Source organism: Gobius niger, assembly GCF_951799975.1.
Source record: "Gobius niger genome assembly, chromosome: 13".
NCBI lineage: Eukaryota > Metazoa > Chordata > Actinopteri > Gobiiformes > Gobiidae > Gobius > Gobius niger.
In genome coordinates, this window is record NC_136864.1 from 2,256,967 (window position 1) to 2,279,033 (window position 22,067).

Below are 22,067 nucleotides of genomic sequence, written 5' to 3' on the forward strand. Positions count from 1 at the left end.
CAAAAGCCAGAGTTGTTCATGATATAACCTAATTGGGTGTATTGACATAGGGCTGTGCAATTAATCGAAATTCGATTACGATTTCGATTACAACAGTAAACGATTACAACATTAGCATAATCGCAAAAAATCGATAATACATTTTTTTTCAAATTTTGTTTTTTCAAAAAAAAAAAAAATTTTCAAATTTTTAATTTTGGGATTTTTGTCATTTTTTGCTGGATTTTTGTCATTTTTTGCTGGATTTTTGTCATTTTTTGCTGGATTTTTTTCTTTTTTTTGCTGGATTTTTGTCATTTTTTGATGGATTTTTGTCACTTTTTTGATGGATTTTTGTCATTTTTTTGCTGGATTTTTGTCATTTTTTTGCTGGATTTTTGTCATTTTTTTGCTGGATTTTTGTCACTTTTTTGCTGTATTTTTTTAAAGGCAACAAATAATCATTTGAATAATCGTGATTTCAATTATGACAAAAATAATCTTGATTATTATTTTTTCAATAATCGAGCAGCCCTATATTGACAGTATTTCTGCCATTTAACCTAAAGTACTTTCTGATTTGTGTCATAATGTTTCTCAAAATCATCTTGAGGGCCAAGAGATTTAACAAAAACAACAACAAAAAATTAAATTACTTAAAATATCTGCCTTTATATCCGCTATGAGCCATGCAAACCCCTTCATATCGGTATCGGACCCCGAAAATCCACATCGGTCGGGCCCTAATATTGATTGAAATCCATGTATCCATAAGAAATGATGTTGGTAACAGTAGATCCCAACCTTCTTCCCTGCAGCAAACCACGGGATGTTTTTGTAGCCCACAATATAGGTCAAACACACACAAAAAATAATGAAGACGGTCACATTCTGATACTGTTCTGCTGGTGTAGCATCAATGCTAACTCGATAGCTTTAACCGCACGACAAAACTTAACCGAGAACATGCATAAGTTTGGAAAATGAGACGCAAAGAAGTGTCGGTCCACGCGACATTCCCCAAATCAGACAATTTATACTAAGTGTTTACAAGAGGAGCCGTTGCTAACTAGCTGCTAACGAGTCAACCGATTCTCCGACTTTCTCGCTCAGAGACTTTTAGCATCTGTAAAACAAACCCAGCGACAAACACAGAAGTGCAGAAGAAGAGCTTTCAAACGAGGAACAGAAGCGGCGTTTAGCTTCTGCTGCAGAATAACAGAGGTGCTAGCTTAGCAACGTAGCATTAGCATCAAACACACTGACAGATCCACAGGGGGAGAGGAGGATGTTGTAGATGAGGAATAAGCAGATATTAAAGTGGAATTACAGGCAAAAAACACAAAAGGAAAGGGCAGTGAGTGACTTTTCTGTGCACACTGGACATTTAGGCGCTAAAAACAAACAGCAGCTTTAGAAACGATCACGCCTATGCCATTGGAGGATGTTATAACACTCTTATTAATCGTAGGACTGGAAGGTTTTTACGTCAGGTGAGTGCAGTTTATTCCTCCTGCTTCACAAAGCTGTACACGGGAGCGTATAATTCATTTTCTTGAACGGTTTCGATATGTAGGAGACTTAATAAATCAGGTCTGTAGGAAATATTGTCGCCTTGAAGTTACAATTTCCCGAATAAATCTATGGAGAAACACGGCAGGTATTGTGGAGATTAGGTGGTTTTTGTTTCCAGGTGAAAGTTTGTATGTGTTGTGAGAGTTTTGCCAGTAGAGCCTTAACCTCTTACCACCCGCCTGAAACGAATGCATTCTGTCTTCTTTGGCCATTGTATAGGTCTGTGTAACACCTCATTTGAAAGCTAAGACTCACAAAACTGATCTTTTTCCTCACGTTGTTGCTGTGTTGTGTCACCTTTTTTAGGTTTTATTTTTTTTATTTTGGTCACATTTTTGTTGAATTTTTGTCACATTTTTGTTGAATTTTTGTCATTTTTTGGTTGAATTTTTGTCACTTTTTGATTGAATTTTTGTCACTTTTTGATTGAATTTTTGTCACTTTTTGGTCGAATTTTTGTCACTTTTTTGTCACATTTTGGTTGAATTTTTGTTACTTTTTGGTCGAATTTTTGTCACTTTTTTGTCACATTTTGGTTGAATTTTTGTCACTTTTTGGTCGAATTTTTGTCACATTTTTTGTTGAATTTTTGTCACTTTTTGGTTGAATTTTTGTCACATTTTTGTTGATTTTTTGTCACTTTTTTGTCACATTTTGGTTGAATTTTTGTCACATTTTGGTTGAATTTTTGTCACTTTTTGGTTGAATTTTTGTCACATTTTTGTCACATTTTGGTTGAATTTTTGTCACTTTATGGTTGAATTTTTGTCACTTTATGGTTGAATTTTTGTCACTTTATGGTTAAATTTTTGTCACTTTTTTGTTGAATTTTTGTCACTTTTTGGTTGAATTTTTGTCACTTTTTGGTTGAATTTTTGTCACTTTTTGGTTGAATTTTTGTCACATTTTTGTCACATTTTTGTCACATTTTTGTCACATTTTTGTCACATTTACATCCTTGTTTTCTTCTCATTTTTTGTGGCTGTTTTGGTGCTTCTTTCCCCAAGAAGCTTTTTGATTAGGTTAAAGCCAAACTGGAGAAAACGGGATCCGTTCAGGTGGGAGTTAAGAGGTTAAAGTGATCGTGTAGAGCGTGTAGAGTGAAATTTGAAAGTTAACAATGTAATTCCAGAAAGCCCTTCTTAGTCTGCAAAATGAGGAGAGTAGGAAGTAAAAGATCAAGCTCCTCCCCCTCCCTCATCAGAAACATCTTCAGTTCAGAGGTTCTGAATCTGAATGTTTGTGGGTCAGCGGGTTTTAGAATAATAAAAGCTCGCGGAGCCGGAGGAAATCATATTACCAAACAACTGCAGTCTTTGTCGTTCCTTTATCGCCGCCATAAAAACGGCAATTCTGATTTGATTACGATTAATTCAACATCCTTTTAAATTAAGTTAGGAAGTGAAAGTAAAGCGGTTCAAGTTTATGACAAATGAAATGAAATAAATGGGAACTTTTAGGAACTGACAAAGACTGTACACGCAATGTTTACACAACTCGGATCAAGAGAGAAACTACAGTTCACCTTTTTTTTGTATTTTCAATGAGTCTTTACAGTAAAACGAAAACAATACATTCGGATTTAAAGCCAGTTTGAATTAATTTGCCTTTAAATGAGTCGAGGCCTTGATTTTCAGTTCATTTTGTGACTTTTCATGCTTTCGGAAACCCTGCATTCCTGAAACTTGTTGAGCAATGTCATGAGTTTAGTCAAAGTGTTATTTTTGACGACTAAAATTGGATTGGATTTCTCTAGTAATGGAATGAAATGTGTTTTGTTTGGTATACTTTAAACTCAGAGCGCCTGGAGCTCAGTATAATGAACTTACAGGTGAGTTTTCTTGTATTTCTGTGACTGTGACCCTGAAAAGTGTTTCTATAGAGTTCGGGAATGTGACGTCATATCGCTAAGCTTTATGGGATTAGTAGCAATTGTAAACTAATGGAGATTTTAGGAGGTAAAATACTGGAGTTATTGTTCACATTAAAACACTTGGACACCACAGTGAGTTGGGTGTATTTACCAGCAGTAACTCAGCAGCTAACGGAGCTGTTCCACGGCTTTTTTCTCCACTTTTTATACTGTTTTTATCCAATGCTAGTCTATGGAAAATGTATGCCAGCAGCCAGTGTTCATTTCGTCGACTAAATTCGTCTTAATTTTAGTCAAAGTGTTATTTTTGACGACTAAAATTGGACTAAAACTAAATTAAAAGTTTCTCATGAGACTAAAACTATGACTAAAATGTCCAGATGTTTTAGTCGACTATAATAAGACTAAATAAAAATGAAAAGGAGAGACTAAAATCATCCAAACTTCTATTGAGCGTCTGAAAGAGCCTCAGATCAGGTAAATTCTCTGCTAAAGGATCAGCTCTGAGCTTTGTTCATGTGGAGCAGCTCCATGAAGCAGAGGAACAACATTAAATATGATTATAGGGCAGTGCAATTAATCGAAATTCGATTACGATTTCGATTACAACAGTAAACGATTACAAAATTAGCATAATCGCAAAAAATAGATTATAATTTTTTTTCTCAATTTTTTTTTTTTCTTCAAATATTTTGTTCTTTTTTTCAATTTTTTTTTTCTAATTTCTAATTTGGGGATTTTTGTCACTTTTTTGCTGGATTTTTGTCACTTTTTTGCTGGATTTTTGTCACTTTTTTGCTGGGTTTTTGTCATTTTTTGCTGGATTTTTGTCTTTTTTTGCTGGATTTTTGTCACTTTTTTGCTGGATTTTTGTCACTTTTTTGATGAATTTTTGTCACTTTTTTTGATGGATTTTTGTCACTTTTTTGCTGGATTTTTGTCACTTTTTTGCTGGATTTTTGTCACTTTTTAGATGAATTTTTGTCACTTTTTTGATGGATTTTTGTCACTTTTTTGCTGGATTTTTGTCACTTTTTTGCTGGATTTTTGTCACTCTTTTGATGGATTTTTGTCACTTTTTTGCTGGATTTTTGTGACTTTTTTGCTGGATTTTTGTCACTTTTTTGCTGGATTTTTGTCACTTTTTTGATGAATTTTTGTCACTTTTTTTGATGGATTTTTGTCACTTTTTTGCTGGATTTTTGTCACTTTTTTGCTGGATTTTTGTCACTTTTTAGATGAATTTTTGTCACTTTTTTGATGGATTTTTGTCACTTTTTTGATGGATTTTTTTAAAGGCAACAAATAATCGTTTGAATAATCATGATTTCAATTATGACAAAAATAATCGTGATTATTATTTTCTCAATAATCGAGCAGCCCTATATGATTATAATACATATGATAAAAGCAAAGCCGACTAAATTAGTCTTAAATTTAGTCGACTAAATTTACTTGCAATTTTAGTCGACTAAAACTAGACTTAATTGAATAACTTCTCATGATTTAAACTCCATTGACATATTTTAGGAAGCTCCACGTGTGCTTTGTTTGAGTATTGCCGTTTGTTACAATATTTTAGTACAAAAACGTACTGGTTTAAATCATTAGTTTTGAAGTATTTTTATTCTACTCCCCAAATACTGCTGCTACTTCGTCGTGTGTCACTGACTCTTTTATGTCCGATTTGTTAAAAATAACTTTAACCTATACTCGGCCTCTGGCTCTGAACTCGGCCTTCGTTCTTTAACAACCAAAGAGAAACCAGGACCGGCCTCAGATCGACGCAGGACCGGAGTCCGATAAAAGTGTTCACGCTCAGTACCTGGAGTCTGTGGTGTCTGAGTACTTGTACTTTCTGCTTGGTGTTCGATTATAAACAGAACGAGACTTTTAGAGGAGACGAGAAATGAGGAGTAAAAACAACTTAAGTCGACATTAACTGAGCTCACTGAAAGACCTGAGGAGGATCGAAAAAACTGAGCCTGAGAGAGCAGGACATGGAGCCAAACGACAACACAGAGAGAGGACAGAGAGAGGACAGAGAGAGGACAGAGAGAGGACAGAGAGAGGACAGAGAGAGGAAAGAGAGAGGGCAGAGAGAGGAAAGAGAGAGGACAGAGAGAGGACAGAGAGAGGAAAGAGAGAGGAAAGAGAGAGGACAGAGAGAGGACAGAGAGAGGAAAGAGAGAGGACAGAGAGAGGACAGAGTGTGGACAGAGAGAGACCAGAGAGAGGACAGAGAGAGGAAAGAGAGAGGAAAGAGAGAGGACAGAGAGAGGACAGAGAGAGGACAGAGAGAGGACAGAGAGAGGACAGAGAGAGACCGGAGAGAGGACAGAGAGAGGACAGAGTGAGGACAGAGAGAGGAAAGAGAGAGGAAAGAGAGAGGACAGAGAGAGGACAGAGAGAGGACAGAGTGAGGACAGAGAGAGGAAAGAGAGAGGACAGAGTGAGGACAGAGAGAGGACAGAGTGAGGACAGAGAGAGGAAAGAGAGAGGGCAGAAAGAGGACAGAGAGAGGACAGAGTGAGGACAGAGTGAGGACAGAGAGAGGAAAGAGAGAGGAAAGAGAGAGGACAGAGAGAGGACAGAGAGAGGACAGAGTGAGGACAGAGAGAGGAAAGAGAGAGGAAAGAGAGAGGACAGAGAGAGGACAGAGAGAGGACAGAGAGAGGACAGAGAGAGGAGAGAGAGAGACCAGAGAGAGGACAGAGAGAGGACAGAGAGAGGACAGAGAGAAGACAGAGAGAAGAAAGAGTGAGGAAAGAGAGAGGAAAGAGAGAGGGCAGAGAGAGGACAGAGAGAGCACAGAGAGAGGACAGAGAGAGGAAAGAGAGAGGAAAGAGAGAGACCAGAGAGAGACCAGAGAGAGACCAGAGAGAGACCGGAGAGAGACCAGAGAGAGACCGGAGAGAGACCAGAGAGAGACCAGAGAGAGACCAGAGAGAGACCGGAGAGAGACCGGAGAGAGACCGGAGAGAGACCGGAGAGGGACCAGAGAGAGACCGGAGAGAGACCGGAGAGAGACCAGAGAGAGACCGGAGAGGGACCAGAGAGAGACCGGAGAGAGACCGGAGAGAGACCAGAGAGAGACCAGAGAGAGACCAGAGAGAGACCGGAGAGAGACCAGAGAGAGACCAGAGAGAGACCAGAGAGAGACCAGAGAGAGACCGGAGAGAGGAAAGAGAGAGGACAGAGTGAGCACAGAGAGAGCACAGAGTGAGCACAGAGAGAGGACAGAGTGAGCACAGAGAGAGCACAGAGTGAGGACAGAGTGAGCACAGAGAGAGCACAGAGTGAGGACAGAGTGAGCACAGAGAGAGGAAAGAGAGAGACCAGAGAGAGGAAAGAGAGAGGATAGAGTGAGCACAGAGAGAGCACAGAGTGAGCACAGAGAGAGCACAGAGTGAGCACAGAGTGAGCACAGAGAGAGCACAGAGTGAGGACAGAGTGAGCACAGAGAGAGCACAGAGTGAGGACAGAGTGAGCACAGAGAGAGGAAAGAGAGAGACCAGAGAGAGGATAGAGTGAGCACAGAGCACAGAGTGAGCACAGAGTGAGGACAGAGAGAGGAAAGAGAGAGGGCAGAAAGAGGACAGAGAGAGGACAGAGTGAGGACAGAGTGAGGACAGAGAGAGGAAAGAGAGAGGAAAGAGAGAGGACAGAGAGAGGACAGAGAGAGGACAGAGTGAGGACAGAGAGAGGAAAGAGAGAGGAAAGAGAGAGGACAGAGAGAGGACAGAGAGAGGACAGAGAGAGGACAGAGAGAGGAGAGAGAGAGACCAGAGAGAGGACAGAGAGAGGACAGAGAGAGGACAGAGAGAAGACAGAGAGAAGAAAGAGTGAGGAAAGAGAGAGGAAAGAGAGAGGGCAGAGAGAGGACAGAGAGAGCACAGAGAGAGGACAGAGAGAGGAAAGAGAGAGGAAAGAGAGAGACCAGAGAGAGACCAGAGAGAGACCAGAGAGAGACCGGAGAGAGACCAGAGAGAGACCGGAGAGAGACCAGAGAGAGACCAGAGAGAGACCAGAGAGAGACCGGAGAGAGACCGGAGAGAGACCGGAGAGAGACCGGAGAGGGACCAGAGAGAGACCGGAGAGAGACCGGAGAGAGACCAGAGAGAGACCGGAGAGGGACCAGAGAGAGACCGGAGAGAGACCGGAGAGAGACCAGAGAGAGACCAGAGAGAGACCAGAGAGAGACCGGAGAGAGACCAGAGAGAGACCAGAGAGAGACCAGAGAGAGACCAGAGAGAGACCGGAGAGAGGAAAGAGAGAGGACAGAGTGAGCACAGAGAGAGCACAGAGTGAGCACAGAGAGAGGACAGAGTGAGCACAGAGAGAGCACAGAGTGAGGACAGAGTGAGCACAGAGAGAGCACAGAGTGAGGACAGAGTGAGCACAGAGAGAGGAAAGAGAGAGACCAGAGAGAGGAAAGAGAGAGGATAGAGTGAGCACAGAGAGAGCACAGAGTGAGCACAGAGAGAGCACAGAGTGAGCACAGAGTGAGCACAGAGAGAGCACAGAGTGAGGACAGAGTGAGCACAGAGAGAGCACAGAGTGAGGACAGAGTGAGCACAGAGAGAGGAAAGAGAGAGACCAGAGAGAGGATAGAGTGAGCACAGAGCACAGAGTGAGCACAGAGTGAGAACAGAGAGAGGACAGAGTGAGCGCAGAGTGAGCACAGAGTGAGCACAGAGTGAGCACAGAGAGAGGACAGAGAGAGAGTGAGCACAGAGTGAGCACAGAGTGAGGACAGAGTGAGAGTGAGCACAGAGTGGGAGGGGGTACTGACTCTTGTTCTTCCGGAGAAGGCCTGAGGACATCCAAGGGTCCGTTTGGACCATCCTGGGCACAGTCTTGTCGTCCACAGATGATGTGATCACCATGGAAACGTTTGGCAGCGGATCGATCCAGTCGGGAAACACTAAAGTTCTGCGCTGGGGGCTCGGAGAGAGCGCGTTACGTCACCCTCATCAGGCGTTTGATCCCAGAGTTCAAAAACGTACATCCAACTCTTACTAGTTCAGCAAAGGCACCATCTATTCCTCTCCGTAGCTTGTCATTACTGTGGTTTCTAAGGCAAACGACCGGTGAACAGGCAGCTTGAGTCTGATGTAAAAATATAAAAGATGTAAACTCTATAGCGCACTACATAGATATAGACATCTGTCACTCTACACATATAGGGCTCTCTAAGGGGGCGGGGGGCGAAAGAACATTTGGTAAGACAGGTGCGTCCCTTCTCTTCTTGGATGCATTCTTTGTTGCTGAGGTTGTGCGCTCGCCTCCGGCCTGCTGGTGTAGTTACTAGGTAGTCTAAAGTGTCACATAAACTAGATCCAGTCTTAAAACAGTCACAACTAAAAGCACGACTTCACATTTCGAGTTGGTGACGGAGCTTAAGAAAGAAAGAAGGGGCTGAGGAGGGGGCAGAGCCGGCCTCAGCCTACATGCTGCCTGTGGGGCTGAGCCAGGAGCGGTGGAAGGGGCAGAGCGCAGGGACAGGACATCTGCCTTTACCCCATGCCTCTCACTAAAAATAGTTCGATTACTGACACTTTGTGGGGGGCTCTGGCCGCAGCACGACGGGGCTGAAGCGCCGCAGCTCAAGCTTAAATCCCACTGGTTTCAGATCTCCTCTTCCTCCGGCCGGACGGGGTAAAAGCTCCGCATGGTCACAAAACACAATCCCCCCAAAACTGTCCCGTATATTCCTCCCGCTGCGCGCGCGCGTGTGTGTATATCCAAGGAGAGCACGTCCGCTTCACTGTTCCACCTGTTTACAGACCGTAACAAAGCGGCGGCGCAGGGCGGAAATCCGAGCCTCTTTCGCGGGACTCAAAAGTTACTCCTTGGCCGAGGGAGAGCGCGCTCCAAACCCGCCCCGCATCCTCCGCACTCCCGCTTCTGTCACCGCCGGGACCGACTCACTGAACTCACAGTCCCCGAGGAGAAAAAAGAAAAGGGAGCGAGGGAAGGAACACAAAACAATCCGCACTCCTGAGCTGGAGGGAGGGGAGGGAGAGCCGCCGCCGCTGCCGCTGCCGCTGCCGCCTTCGCCGCTTCGCTCCTTCTTCTCTGACGCACCGCGTTCGCCCCAGAATCTCACTTTTCTCCTTCGAACGGGATCGAATCGCGCAGGAAAAGACGCGGTGAAATCATGTTTTCTCGCGTTCCCTTTTTCGGACTTCTCTCGCTAAACGAAATCGCCGCCGCCGCTCTCCCAAAACGCTCCCCACCCTGAGGACCGTACCAAGTCCGTGCGCAAAGGAGGGGGGGGTGGACGCGGCGTCACCGGGAACAGCCGCGCGCGGACACGGAGACGGCCTCGAGAGCGGCTTCTCCTGCGTTTTTACGCGCTCGAACACGTATAAGGGGCTTTTAGGAAACAAGGGGGGGATTTATTCAAGGTAACCCCGACAAAGCGCCGAGACCGGGCCCCCGAGCGCGGCAGTCGTCCGGTCCGAGCAGTCCTCTCCGGTCCTGTCCATTTATAGTAACAGCAGGATATATATACTGGAACTTTAGATGTGGCCGTGCATATGCGCCCCCTGCTCTACTTTCATTATTTATCTGTTTTACTCACAGTGGCCTATTTGTGTGCGCGTTTATTTCGTCCATCGCGAGGTCAACACAGTCCTTGACCCCGTGCATTTGAAAGCTAAGGCCTGCCAAACAGACCGAAGCTTCTTTCCTAGTGTTGATTGTCATGGTTTCGTCCTTATCGGTTGGGTTTATGTGACGCTTTTTGTTGCAGAGAAATGTGATAAAGTGTGGGGGAATAACGCAGCAAAAACGTGAAAAAAGCGAGAAAAATGTGATAAAAATTGGACGAAAAATTATAAAAAATTGACAAAAATGGGGGAAAAAATTGGGGGGAAAAGCGACAAAAATTTGAACAAAAAGTAACAAAAATTGGGGGGAAAAGCAACAAAAATTGAACCAAAAAGTGACAAAAACTGGGCAAAAAAGTGACAAAAATTGGGCCAAAAAGTGACAAAAATTGGGGGGAAAAGTGACAAAAATTGGGCAAAAAATTGACAAAAAAGTGACAAAAATTGGGCAAAAAAGTGACAAAAATTGGGCAAAAAAGTAACAAAAATTTGACCAAAAAGTGACAATAATTGGGGGGAAAAGTGACAAAAATTGGGCAAAAAATTGACAAAAAAGTGACAAAAATTGGGCAAAAAAGTGACAAAAATTGGGCAAAAAAGTAACAAAAATTTGACCAAAAAGTGACAATAATTGGGGGGAAAAGTGACAAAAACTGGGCAAAAAAAGTAACAAAAATTGGGCAAAAAAGTGACAAAAATTGGGCAAAAAAGTGACAAAAATTGGGGGGAAAAGTGACAAAAATTGAGGAAAAAAGTGACAAAAATTGGGGGGAAAAGTGACAAAAATTGGGGAAAAAAGCAACCAAAATTGGACAAAAAAGTGACAAAAATTGGACAAAAAAGTGACTAAAATTAGACAAAACGTGACCAAAAATGTTCTAAATAAAACCTGATAAAAACAGGAAGAAGCTTAGATCAGTATTGTAGGCCTTAGCTTTCAAATGAGGTGTTTCACATGCTGTCAGCTCTTTTAGATTTGGGCACAGCTGTAGAAAATGCCTGCATTAGCACCTGTGGCTGAAACCCTGACCCACTAAAACAAGAGGATCCTGCACAAACAGTGTTTTTTTTAGAGCTTTTATTTCTCCAAACGACTGCGTGTGAACACATGACGCAGTCTCCGGTCGGCGCGAGTCCTCAGATCAGATAGAAACTTGTTACTGAGAGAAAAGTGCCTGTAGCCCGTCAGCACGCGCCCTCTCAAGCCTCTGTTGCTACCCGACGCCACGGCAGCAGCGCCGCCATTGGGCCGCGCGCGCCCTGCCGGAGCGCCTGATTGGCCCGCGAGTGAGCGTGTGGGAGGGGCCCTGGCCTCGGTTTCCCAGTGTCTCCTCCAACAGCGCGAGCAGGAATGACGCGGAGGGGGGGGGGAGGGGGGTTGGGGTGAGGAGGGGAGGGGAGGGGGGGGAGGAGGCTGCAGGCCGGAGCGGCTGCACGTCCACAACAGCGGTTTCAAGACCCTCTTTTCTTTTTAACCTCACAACCCTCAGCCTTTACAGGGCGGCTTTACCCAAATCTAAAAGCTTCTGGAGTGGAGCTCACAGCCTATAGGCCAGGGTGACGTCTGATTTGAAAGCTAAGACCTGCAAAACTCATCTAAGCTTGTTCTTTTGTTTGTTATAGTCACATTTTTGTCATGATTTCATTGCTTTTTTGGGTCAAATTTTTACCACATTTTAGTCAAATTTCTGAAGCATTTTGTCGTGTTTTCACCTCTTTTTTCCTTGATTTTTGACGCTTATTTACTGTGTTTTCGTCGCTTTGTTAAAAATTGTGTTATTGTTGCTTTCCTGCCATGTTTTTGTCGCTCTTTTTTGTTGTATTTTCATCCTTGTTTTGACACTTTGTTCTCAAAACTGGATTAATGCGCTCAGTTCAGGTGGGGGTTAAGAGGTTAAAGGCATCGATATCAGAGAGCGCTCGAACCCCGACACAAATGAACCCCAAACCCGGTGGTTCTCAACCCGGAAAGTGGGTCACGGGTTCTATTCCCACCTAGACTGGGCCTGTTCACGTGCATTAAGTGACTCCTCAGGATATAGTTAAGTGAGTTTACGAACCCTGGAAGATTTTCTGCTGCCGTTATGGTTAAGAGGAAACACAGAAACAATAAATGGCTTCACACGAGCACCGATCATGAGTGGGAAAGAAGTTATTGTGTTATTATTATTTATATTCTTTGTAAAATCCACGGCGTTAGCATTTAGCCTCTATAGCTCCAAACCAGGTGGAGATAGAAGCTGCCGAGCTCTTCCACGTTTTCCCGTATTTAAATATGGTTACGTGAAGTGTTACGCGATAAAGTAGAATTACACAAAATTAACCTCTTAACTCCCGCCTGGACCGAGAGCATTTTCTCCACCCAAGTCCTGTAGGCCTGTGTAACGCCTCATTTGAAAGCTAAGACCTACAAAAGTAAATTGATCTTTTTCCTCACGTCATCAGATTTTTTTTCATCACTTTTTTTGTTGGGCAGTCGTCTCATTTTCGTCAAATTTTCGTGACTTTTTTGTCACTTTTTTGTCAAATTTGTCGATTTTTTTTGGTCAAATTCTTATCAATTTTTGGTCAATTTTTTGTCACTTTTTCGTCCATTTTTTCTCAATTTTTCGTCAAATTTTTCTCACTTTTTTGTCAATTTTTTGTCCATTTTTGTGAATTTTTAGTGAATTTTTAGTGAATTTTTTGTCAATTTTTTGTGATTTTTTTGTATATTTTTCGTATATTTTTTATCACTTTTTCGTACATTTTTTGTCAAATTTTTCACATTTTTTTGTCAAATTGTTGTACATTTTTGTCTCTTTTTTGTAAATTTTTTGTCACTTTTTCGTCCATTTTTTCCTCAATTTTTCGTAAAGTTTTTCTCACTTTTTCGTAAATTTTTTCTCACTTTTGTCACATTTTCATCCTTGTTTTCGTCTCAGTTTTGTTGCTATTTTCACACCTGTTTTCCAGAAGCTTTTGGATTGGGGTAAAGCTGGAGAAAATGTGCTCGGTTCAGGCGGGAGTTAAGGGGTTAAACAATGTGGATTTTCTAAGTGGATAAAAAGAGGAACTATATTATAAGGCGTAATAATACCAGGAGTAGTTCGACATCCGCGCAGTAATATCTTCACTTTACAGATGTTATTACGCCTTTACAATATACTTCATAATTTAGCTTCTATCTTCACCTGGTTTGGAGCTAAAGAGGCTAAATGCTAACGGCGTCTGTGCTGTGTTTACGTGACTGAGGACACGCGTGACGACCAGACAGGTACACATGAACTCGTCTAAGCTCAGGTAAGAACATATCTCAGTGTGGATAAACGCTGCACACGAGGGAAACACTAGAATATGACAAAAATATGATACAAGTTCAGAATGGAATCTTCTCTCCATCATAAACAAAAACATTCGATGTGCTTCTTTCATGTAAAAAATTATAAAACAAAAACAGACCGGTGCCTTTCTAGTTTTCATATTATGATTTTGCAAGTTCTTACAGGTTCTTACAACACACCTTGTAATGCACTTGTTTCCATTCGTTTATGTAAAGAACTGGTCCAACATAAACGTCTGTGAACTCCTTGTTTGAGGGTACTAGCAAACACTGTCCAAAAACAGCATATAGAGTAGAGCAAAATATTGTATTTTCCACGCACGTTTTGTAGAACAAGCAGTAGATTTCCCTTTAAGACTGACATGATGATCAAAACAACCCAATAACATTCATTATAACGGACACAGTGAGTGTTTCTGAATAAAAGTTCCCTATAGACTCGAGACCCACTGAAAATGGTTCCGTGACCCACTTTAGGGTCCCTCACCGTTTGAGAATCGCTGTTTAACATTATATATGACCAAGCGGGATGTTCTTTGAAAACACTGACACTTTAACCTGTTAACTCCCACCTGAACCCAGCACATTTTCTCCAGTTTGGCTTTACCCTAATCAAAAAGCACCAAAACAGCCACGAAATGAGAAGAAAACAAGGATGTAAACGCAACAAAAAAGTGACAGAAATTCAACAAAAATGTGACAAAAATTCAACAAAAATGTGGCAAAAATTCAACAAAAATGTGGCAAAAATTCAACAAAAATGTGACAAAAATTCAACAGAAATGTGGCAAAAATTCAACAAAAATGTGACAAAAATTCAACAAAAATGTGACAAAAACTTAACCAAAAAGTGACAAAAATTCAACAAAAATGTGACAAAAATTCAACAAAAATGTGACAAAAATTCAACAAAAATTCAACAAAAAAGTGACAAAAATTCAACAAAAATTCAACAAAAATTCAACAAAAATTCAACAAAAATGTGACAAAAACTCAACAAAAATGTGACAAAAATTCAACAAAAAAGTGACAAAAATTCAACAAAAATGTGACAAAAATTCAACAAAAATGTGACAAAAATTCAACAAAAATGTGACAAAAATTCAACAAAAATGTGACAAAAATTCAACAAAAATGTGACAACAATTCAACAAAAATGTGACAAAAATTCAACAAAAAAGTGACAAAAATTCAACAAAAAATGTGACAAAAATTCAACAAAAATGTGACAAAAATTCAACCAAAATGTGACAAAAATTCAACCAAAATGTGACAAAAATTCAACAAAAATGTGACAAAAATTCAACAAAAATGTGAAGAAAAAAAAAAGGTGACAACACAGCAACAACGCGAGGAAAAAGATCAGTTTTGTGGGTCTTAGCTTTCAAATGAAGTGTTACACAGACCTATATAATGGCCAGAGAGGACAGAATGCATTTGGTTGAGGCGGGTGGTAAGAGGTTAGCTCTTACTTACAAAATAATATGTCTCAAAATCATACTGGGGGCCAGAGGTTCTGTTCTGGGGGGCCGGATTTGGCCTCCGGGCCTGACGTTGCCTACCCCTGGGGCAGAGGAACAACTCCAGGTCACTCCAAAGGTTTTCACGTGAGGAATAACTCCAGAGGTTTATTATTATGAAACGAGCAGATTCAAAGTGGTTAATAAGCCGGTGATGTTATTGGGCTCAGATCGTCCCTGAATGTGGGGCCCTGGATGTGCAGCCGCTCCGCCCTGCAGATTCATAACATAAGCGAGCAGGAATGACGCGGAAATAGTTTGAAGATGTCAGGTAAAAAAGGCTGTGGTGGTGAGGGGAGGGGAGGGGAAGGGGAAGGGGGGGTTAAAGGGAGGCAGACAGGCTGGGGGTGGAGACACAGGGGCGGGGAGGACGAGGAGGAGGTGAGGAGGAGCAGTGGAGGGGGGGGGCTAGTCCACATGCTCACAGCTGAGATGTGCCACTTCCCCTCTCTCTCACACAAACCTTTCAAGGCTAAAAGTTGTTGCTGTTGCTATCCAAGCATACCGGCTAAATCAGGCACAATGCTGCCCGGGAACAAGCGAACGCCGCGTCGAAAAAGTGCGCGCTCCGGCTGACGGCTCCTTCGGTTTAAAAGTAGCCCCCCCTGTAACACGACACTGCGCAGAATAGGGGTCAGCCACGTCCAGAACCTGCAGCGGGTGGACATGGGAGGAGGTCGTCTCGGATGCTAACACACTGGTTTAGGTTACACACACACACACACACGCACACACACACGCACACGCAGGAATGAGTTTCTGGGCTGTTTTCCGCCCTTGTTGTTAATTCATGAGTGCACATTCATGTAAACATATCGGTGACTATAGCTTCTCCCTTTGCAAAGGAAAAAAAAAAAAAAAAAGAGGAGAAGAAGAAGGAGGGGAAGCTGTGCTAACAAACCAGACAATGGAGATTACCAAGCCAGAGTGAGAGGAGGAGGAGGAGGGAGGAGGAAGGGGGAGGGAGGGAGGGTTGGTGAAGGGGGGGGGGGGGGAGAGCGGACCCCGAGTCTCACGTGCCTTGCAGCAAAATTCCACCCGGCAACTACACGCCGCACCATAGTAACAGCGCCGCCATTGGTCCCCGGTGCGTTTTCCAATGACCAATGGGATCGCCGGCTGCGGGTGATGCTTGTTGCTAGGTAAACATGATGCAGGAGAAAGATAGAGCAGAATTACCATGGCCCCCGCTACTGCAGGGTTGCTGTCAGCAAACGAGAAGCGCCGGCCTTCTCTGTCTCAGCACTTGGCGGTGCCAGAGAGATAAAAAAAAAGAAGAAAAAAAAAATAGAAAAAGAAAAAGGAAAAGGAAAGGAAAAAAATAAAAGAAGGGCAGGCACGGAGCGTTTGATGGACCTGTATGTGAGCGCGCGCAGGGGCAGTGGAGAGGCCACGCGAACCCTTTCAGTACTTCTTTTTTATTTTTTATTTCTCTTTGCGTTTAAAGACACGATGCGGGACATTCCGGGTTATATGTTTTATAATGAACTTAAAATAAAAAGTAAAGAGGACTTGAAATGCACACAAGTTCAGTTTTACTCGTTTTCCTGAGTTCAATCCTTGTGGTGCAGATTTATGACATTTTAAGTTTTGTTTTGATAATATTATGAGTAAAACCCCAATTGCTTTGTTCAGATTGACTTAAATATACTGTGCAGGGTTTATACAGGGAGCAACAAGTCAAATATATGTGCTGTTTAACCTCTTAACTCCCACCTGAATGGACGCCATTTTCTCCAGTTTGGCTTTACCCGAATCAAGAAGCTTCTTGGGGAAAAAAGCACCAAAATAGCCAGAACAAATGAGAAGAAAACAAGGATGTAAACGTGACAAAAATGTGGAAAAAATTCAACAAAAACGTGACAAAAATTCAACAAAAATTCAACAAAAAAGTGACAAAAATTCAACAAAAATGTGACAAAAATGCAACAAAAAATCAACAAAAAAGTGACAAAAATTCAACAAAAATGTGACAAAAATTCAACAAAAAAGTGACAAAAATTCAACAAAAAAGTGACAAAAATTCAACAAAAATGTGACAAAAATTCAACAAAAATGTGACAAAAACTCAACAAAAAGAAAAAAAGAAAAAAGGGGAAAAAAAACATACAAAAGGTGACACAACACAACAACAACATGTGGGTCTTAGCTTTCAAATGAAGTGTTACACAGCCAAAAGAGGACAGAATGCATTTGGTTCAGGCGGGTGGTAAGAGCCATTGAAATGCAAATACACTATATTTTAATCCCACAAATGCAAAATCAATGCATTTATTGTTTCTTAAGTTTATTGTTCATTCCAATAAAGAGGAATTTAGGAAAATTTAGAAAGAATATGGAACATTTTAAGCAAAACTTGCAAATGAAAGTTAATATGAGATGATATTATTCTGTATTTTGAGTAAAAAAGTCAAACAATGTCACTATTTGTTAGGGCTGCTCGATTATAGAAAAAAATAATAATCACGATTATTCAAACTATTATTTGTTGCCTAACCCATTTTTCTATTCAACAACTATGCACAACATTTTCTTTGGACTATAAAAAAAAAAAAATTAAATATTCTCACATTTCTAAACTAATCCTCTATTGAGAGACACCTGCCCCCTGCTGGCCAGCCCCCACACCTGTCCAAGCAAACAGAGCCGCGCGGCCTGATGACATCATCACTCAGCGCTCATGTTTTTATGTCGGACCGAAGCCTGAGCCTTTAGCTCGTGGGAGACGAAGGAAACAGAAACAATCATCAAAGCGGCGTGAAATAACAAGAGTCGGGTTCAGGGAGACGAGCTGAGCCGAGGAAATGTTTTTAAAGAATTATCCACCAAGAAATGAGAAGGGAGAAGCGCCATTTGATCCTTTAACGGAATTAGCAATCCAGTTTGTTAGCCCGCTCAATGTATGTTTCCTATAGCGGTTAGCATTTAGACATCAGCAAATTCTGAACAATCCAGATGTTTTCAACCATAATCAAGTGATGCCAAAGCCTAGTTTGAGATGAATTGGGCGGCTAGCAGGCTAATGATGCTACACCGTCTTTGTTCTATTCACATCTGGAGTCAAAAACTATCAAGAAAAAAGTATAAGTGAAGCTGGAGAAGTGGGGTCTGTGGCTGCTAGCGCCTGAGCTTTGTGTTCACACGAAATTTGCAGTGAATTGTAGTGGCGACGTGTAAACAAACAGCAACTTCCCTCTCTCTTGGTACAGCTGTGCTTTTTCTGTGAGCTGCATTTGTGGGTTTGGTTTCCACGTTGTTTCACGGATACTTTGTCCATCTTTATGTGTTTTTTTTTACTGCAGAGACGCCGTTCTGGCCGTGAAGGACGCAGGTAAAAGTAAACAAACAGCTAGCTTATGCGCTAAAGGCATTTGAGACCGACACGAGAGCCCCCCCTGCAGCACAGAGGAGGCAGCACAAGAGGAGCTACAGGAAACAGGGAAGGGACAAACCAGGGGAAGATGGAGAAAGACTGGAGCGGAGGAGGAAGAGGAGGAGCTGACCAGTGCAGGACACCACGCTCTGAAACAGGGACAAACCTGAGAGGCGCTGCACCGTTGCAGAGACTGAAGACATATTTAGTGGAGATACATTTCTGTCAAAACTGTGATACTATTCTCATACGTTAAGTATTATGATTAGTCATTATAATGACTAATACTTTACCCTGATTGAATAAAAAAGCACAAGTTTCCAAAAGGTATAAACTAAATATAAATCAGTCCGACATAGAGGCATCAGCACCAAAACTCATAAACAATAAGTCAAAAGCATTGGATACTTTTTCCTTTGAGACTTGAGTTGAGAAACCAAAGTATTGCGATATATATATTGCAAAAGGATATTTTTAGGACCAGCCGCTCATACAGACCTGGTCCCTCACAGTCCCTCCTGGTCCCTCCTAGTCCCTCACAGTCCCTCACGGTCCCTCCTGGTCCCTCACTGTTCCTCACGGTCCCTCCTGGTCCCTCACAGTCCCTCCTGGTCCCTCCTGGTCCCTCACGGTCCCTCACGGTCCCTCCTGGTCCCTCACGGTCCCTCACGGTCCCTCACGGTCCCTCACGGTCCCTCCTGGTCCCTCCTTGTCCCTCACGGTCCCTCACAGTCCCTCACGGTCCCTCCTGGTCCCTCCTGGTCCCTCCTGGTCCCTCACGGTCCCTCCTGGTCCCTCCTGGTCCCTCACGGTCCCTCCTGGTCCCTCCTGGTCCCTCACGGTCCCTCCTGGTCCCTCACGGTCCCTCCTGGTCCCTCACTGTCCCTCCTGGTCCCTCACAGTCCCTCCTGGTCCCTCCTGGTCCCTCACGGTCCCTCCTGGTCCCTCACTGTCCCTCCTGGTCCCTCACAGTCCCTCCTGGTCCCTCCTGGTCCCTCACGGTCCCTCCTGGTCCCTCCTGGTCCCTCACGGTCCCTCCTGGTCCCTCACGGTCCCTCCTGGTCCCTCACTGTCCCTCCTGGTCCCTCCTGGTCCCTCACGGTCCCTCCTGGTCCCTCCTGGTCCCTCACGGTCCCTCACAGTCCCTCACGGTCCCTCCTGGTCCCTCCTGGTCCCTCCTGGTCCCTCACGGTCCCTCCTGGTCCCTCCTGGTCCCTCACGGTCCCTCCTGGTCCCTCACTGTCCCTCCTGGTCCCTCACGGTCCCTCCTGGTCCCTCCTGGTCCCTCACGGTCCCTCCTGGTCCCTCCTGGTCCCTCACGGTCCCTCCTGGTCCCTCCTGGTCCCTCACGGTCCCTCCTGGTCCCTCACGGTCCCTCCTGGTCCCTCACTGTCCCTCCTGGTCCCTCACAGTCCCTCCTGGTCCCTCCTGGTCCCTCACGGTCCCTCCTGGTCCCTCACTGTCCCTCCTGGTCCCTCACAGTCCCTCCTGGTCCCTCCTGGTCCCTCACGGTCCCTCCTGGTCCCCCTCTGTCCCTCACAGTCCCTCCTGGTCCCTCCTGGTCCCTCACGCTCCCCCTTCCAGGAACTACCCGGCCCCACTTCAGACCTTCAGGTGAAAAGGCCTGATTCCATGTGACGGTAAAGGTAAAACAATTACAGTTACGTCGAACACATGGAGGATTATTGGACTGAAAGAGTAAGGCAACCTCAGGCCCGGGGGCCAAATCCGGCCCTCCAGCTCAGAACCTCTGGCCCCCAAGATGATTTTGAGAAATATTATTGTGCAAATAAGACATCAAATACCTGTTAAAGTCTAAAAATGCAAGAAGTGTCAGTATTATAAAAATGTTAGAACATCCCGCTTATCCCTTCATATATAATGTTAAACAGTGATTCTCTACTGGGGGGTCGGCCCCCAAAAGTGGGTCACGGAACCATTTTCAGTGGGTTTCGAGTGGAACTTTTATTCAATATTTTCCATCTGAAACTGCACGGAAACGCTAACTGTGTCTGTTAAAGTTAATGTTATTTTGATCATAATTTCAGTCTTAAAGGGAAATCTGCTGCTTGTTCAACTAAAACCTGTGTGGAAAATACAATATTTTATACAATATATGACAAATTACAGTTTTATTTGGGTCCTCGGCTCGTCATCCGAGGGAAATGTTGGCTCCCAAAGCCATTTGGGAACCCCTGATGAAAAACATTGGCATTTGCTGAAAGTAGTTCTTTACTTTAGGTACAATGTTGAGGTTCGGCCCTTTGGTGTTTTGGGAATGATGCGAATCGGCCTCCATGACACAAACTCGCCCCCCCCTGTAGTAAAGGGTCAAACGTCTGAAACGTATCTACTGACCGTTATGTGGCTCAGTGTTTCCAATAGACTTATTAGACGAAGAAATATCTTTATTTACGAGGGCGGAACAAAATATCGGATCACAATACTTTGTTCTGCAATACCAGGTATCGATACTTTATCACAGGGGGAGGCAAGTGTCATGGAGGGCCCATTTTCTTTATTGCCAAAACACCAAGGGCCAAAACTCACAATTGTGGCCCAAAGTAAAGCACCAAGTTTTGCACATAATATATGACCTAATGGGGGGTTTTGCTGGGAAATGCACATTTTAGCGTCCTTTTCACGTACATGTTTCTTCGATATTCTCTTGGGGGGCCTGACGTTGCCTACCCCTGCTTTATCAAGTATCGCGAGTTTGGAGTTTTTTCCAGTAACAGAACTTTGTTACATTTTGGGCAAGGCAAGGCAAGGCAACTTTATTTATACCGCGTATTTCGTACACAAGGCAACTCAATGCGCCTCAATGCGCTAATGCACTTTTCAATCTTAAAACTGGGGTTTCTGATTGTTTCCTGATCAAACTGTGACATTTTTAGTTTTGGCCTGAACTCGTTTCTAGCTCTCACACTCCCTCCTGCACATCCAGATTGTTCATTTAAAAATGAATCACATGCACGTTTCACGCTCGTGTCCAGCACAGAGTTCACCCCCAAATAAATACTTCTACTTCTATCTTCCATCACTCAATAAGTATTTAGGTGACGACGCTGCAACAACAAATGTTTTTTGTTTTGTTTACAACATACTCAAAAAATGAATGTAACTATTCTAAAAATAAAAAAAATAATCAGCTACACCAGCTTTAACACTTTGATAAATGTCAAACAGCATTTGGTTTATGAAGTGTATAGTTATAATAAGTATAATATAAGTATATATAATATAAGTTATAATCGATTTCTTGCGATTATGCTAATTTTTGTAATCGTTTACTGTTGTAATCGAATTTCGATTGATTGCACAGCCCTAGGGTCCACCCAAAAAAAAAAAACTTCTACCCGAAGTATCCAGACAAACCTGAATACTGACCCACTGTGACCCGAAGTATCCAGACAAACCTGAATACTGACCCACTGTGACCCGAAGTATCCAGACAAACCTGGATACTGACCCACTGTGACCCGAAGTATCCAGACAAACCTGAATACTGACCCACTGTGACCCGAAGTATCCAGACAAACCTGAATACTGACCCACTGTGACCCGAAGTATCCAGACAAACCTGGATACTGACCCACTGTGACCTGAAGTATCCAGACAAACCTGGATACTGACCCACTGTGACCCGAAGTATCCAGACAAACCTGGATACTGACCCACTGTGACCTGAAGTATCCAGACAAACCTGAATACTGACCCACTGTGACCCGAAGTATCCGGACAAACCTGAATACTGACCCACTGTGACCCGAAGTATCCGGACAAACCTGAATACTGACCCACTGTG

At 43.3% G+C, this 22,067-nt stretch overlaps 1 protein-coding gene across 1 annotated transcript in view; it reads right to left on the bottom strand.

Annotated features, from left to right (window-relative positions):
* Window positions 1–8,600, bottom strand: part of dyrk1b (dual-specificity tyrosine-(Y)-phosphorylation regulated kinase 1B) — a 42,948-nt gene extending 34,348 nt beyond the window's left edge. The window contains exon 1 of the mRNA XM_079569737.1: window positions 8,223–8,600. Coding sequence (XP_079425863.1) covers window positions 8,223–8,316 — 94 coding nt within the window. The 5' untranslated portion in view covers window positions 8,317–8,600. The remainder of the gene's footprint in view (window positions 1–8,222) is intronic.
* Window positions 8,601–22,067: the final 13,467 nt, after the last annotated feature.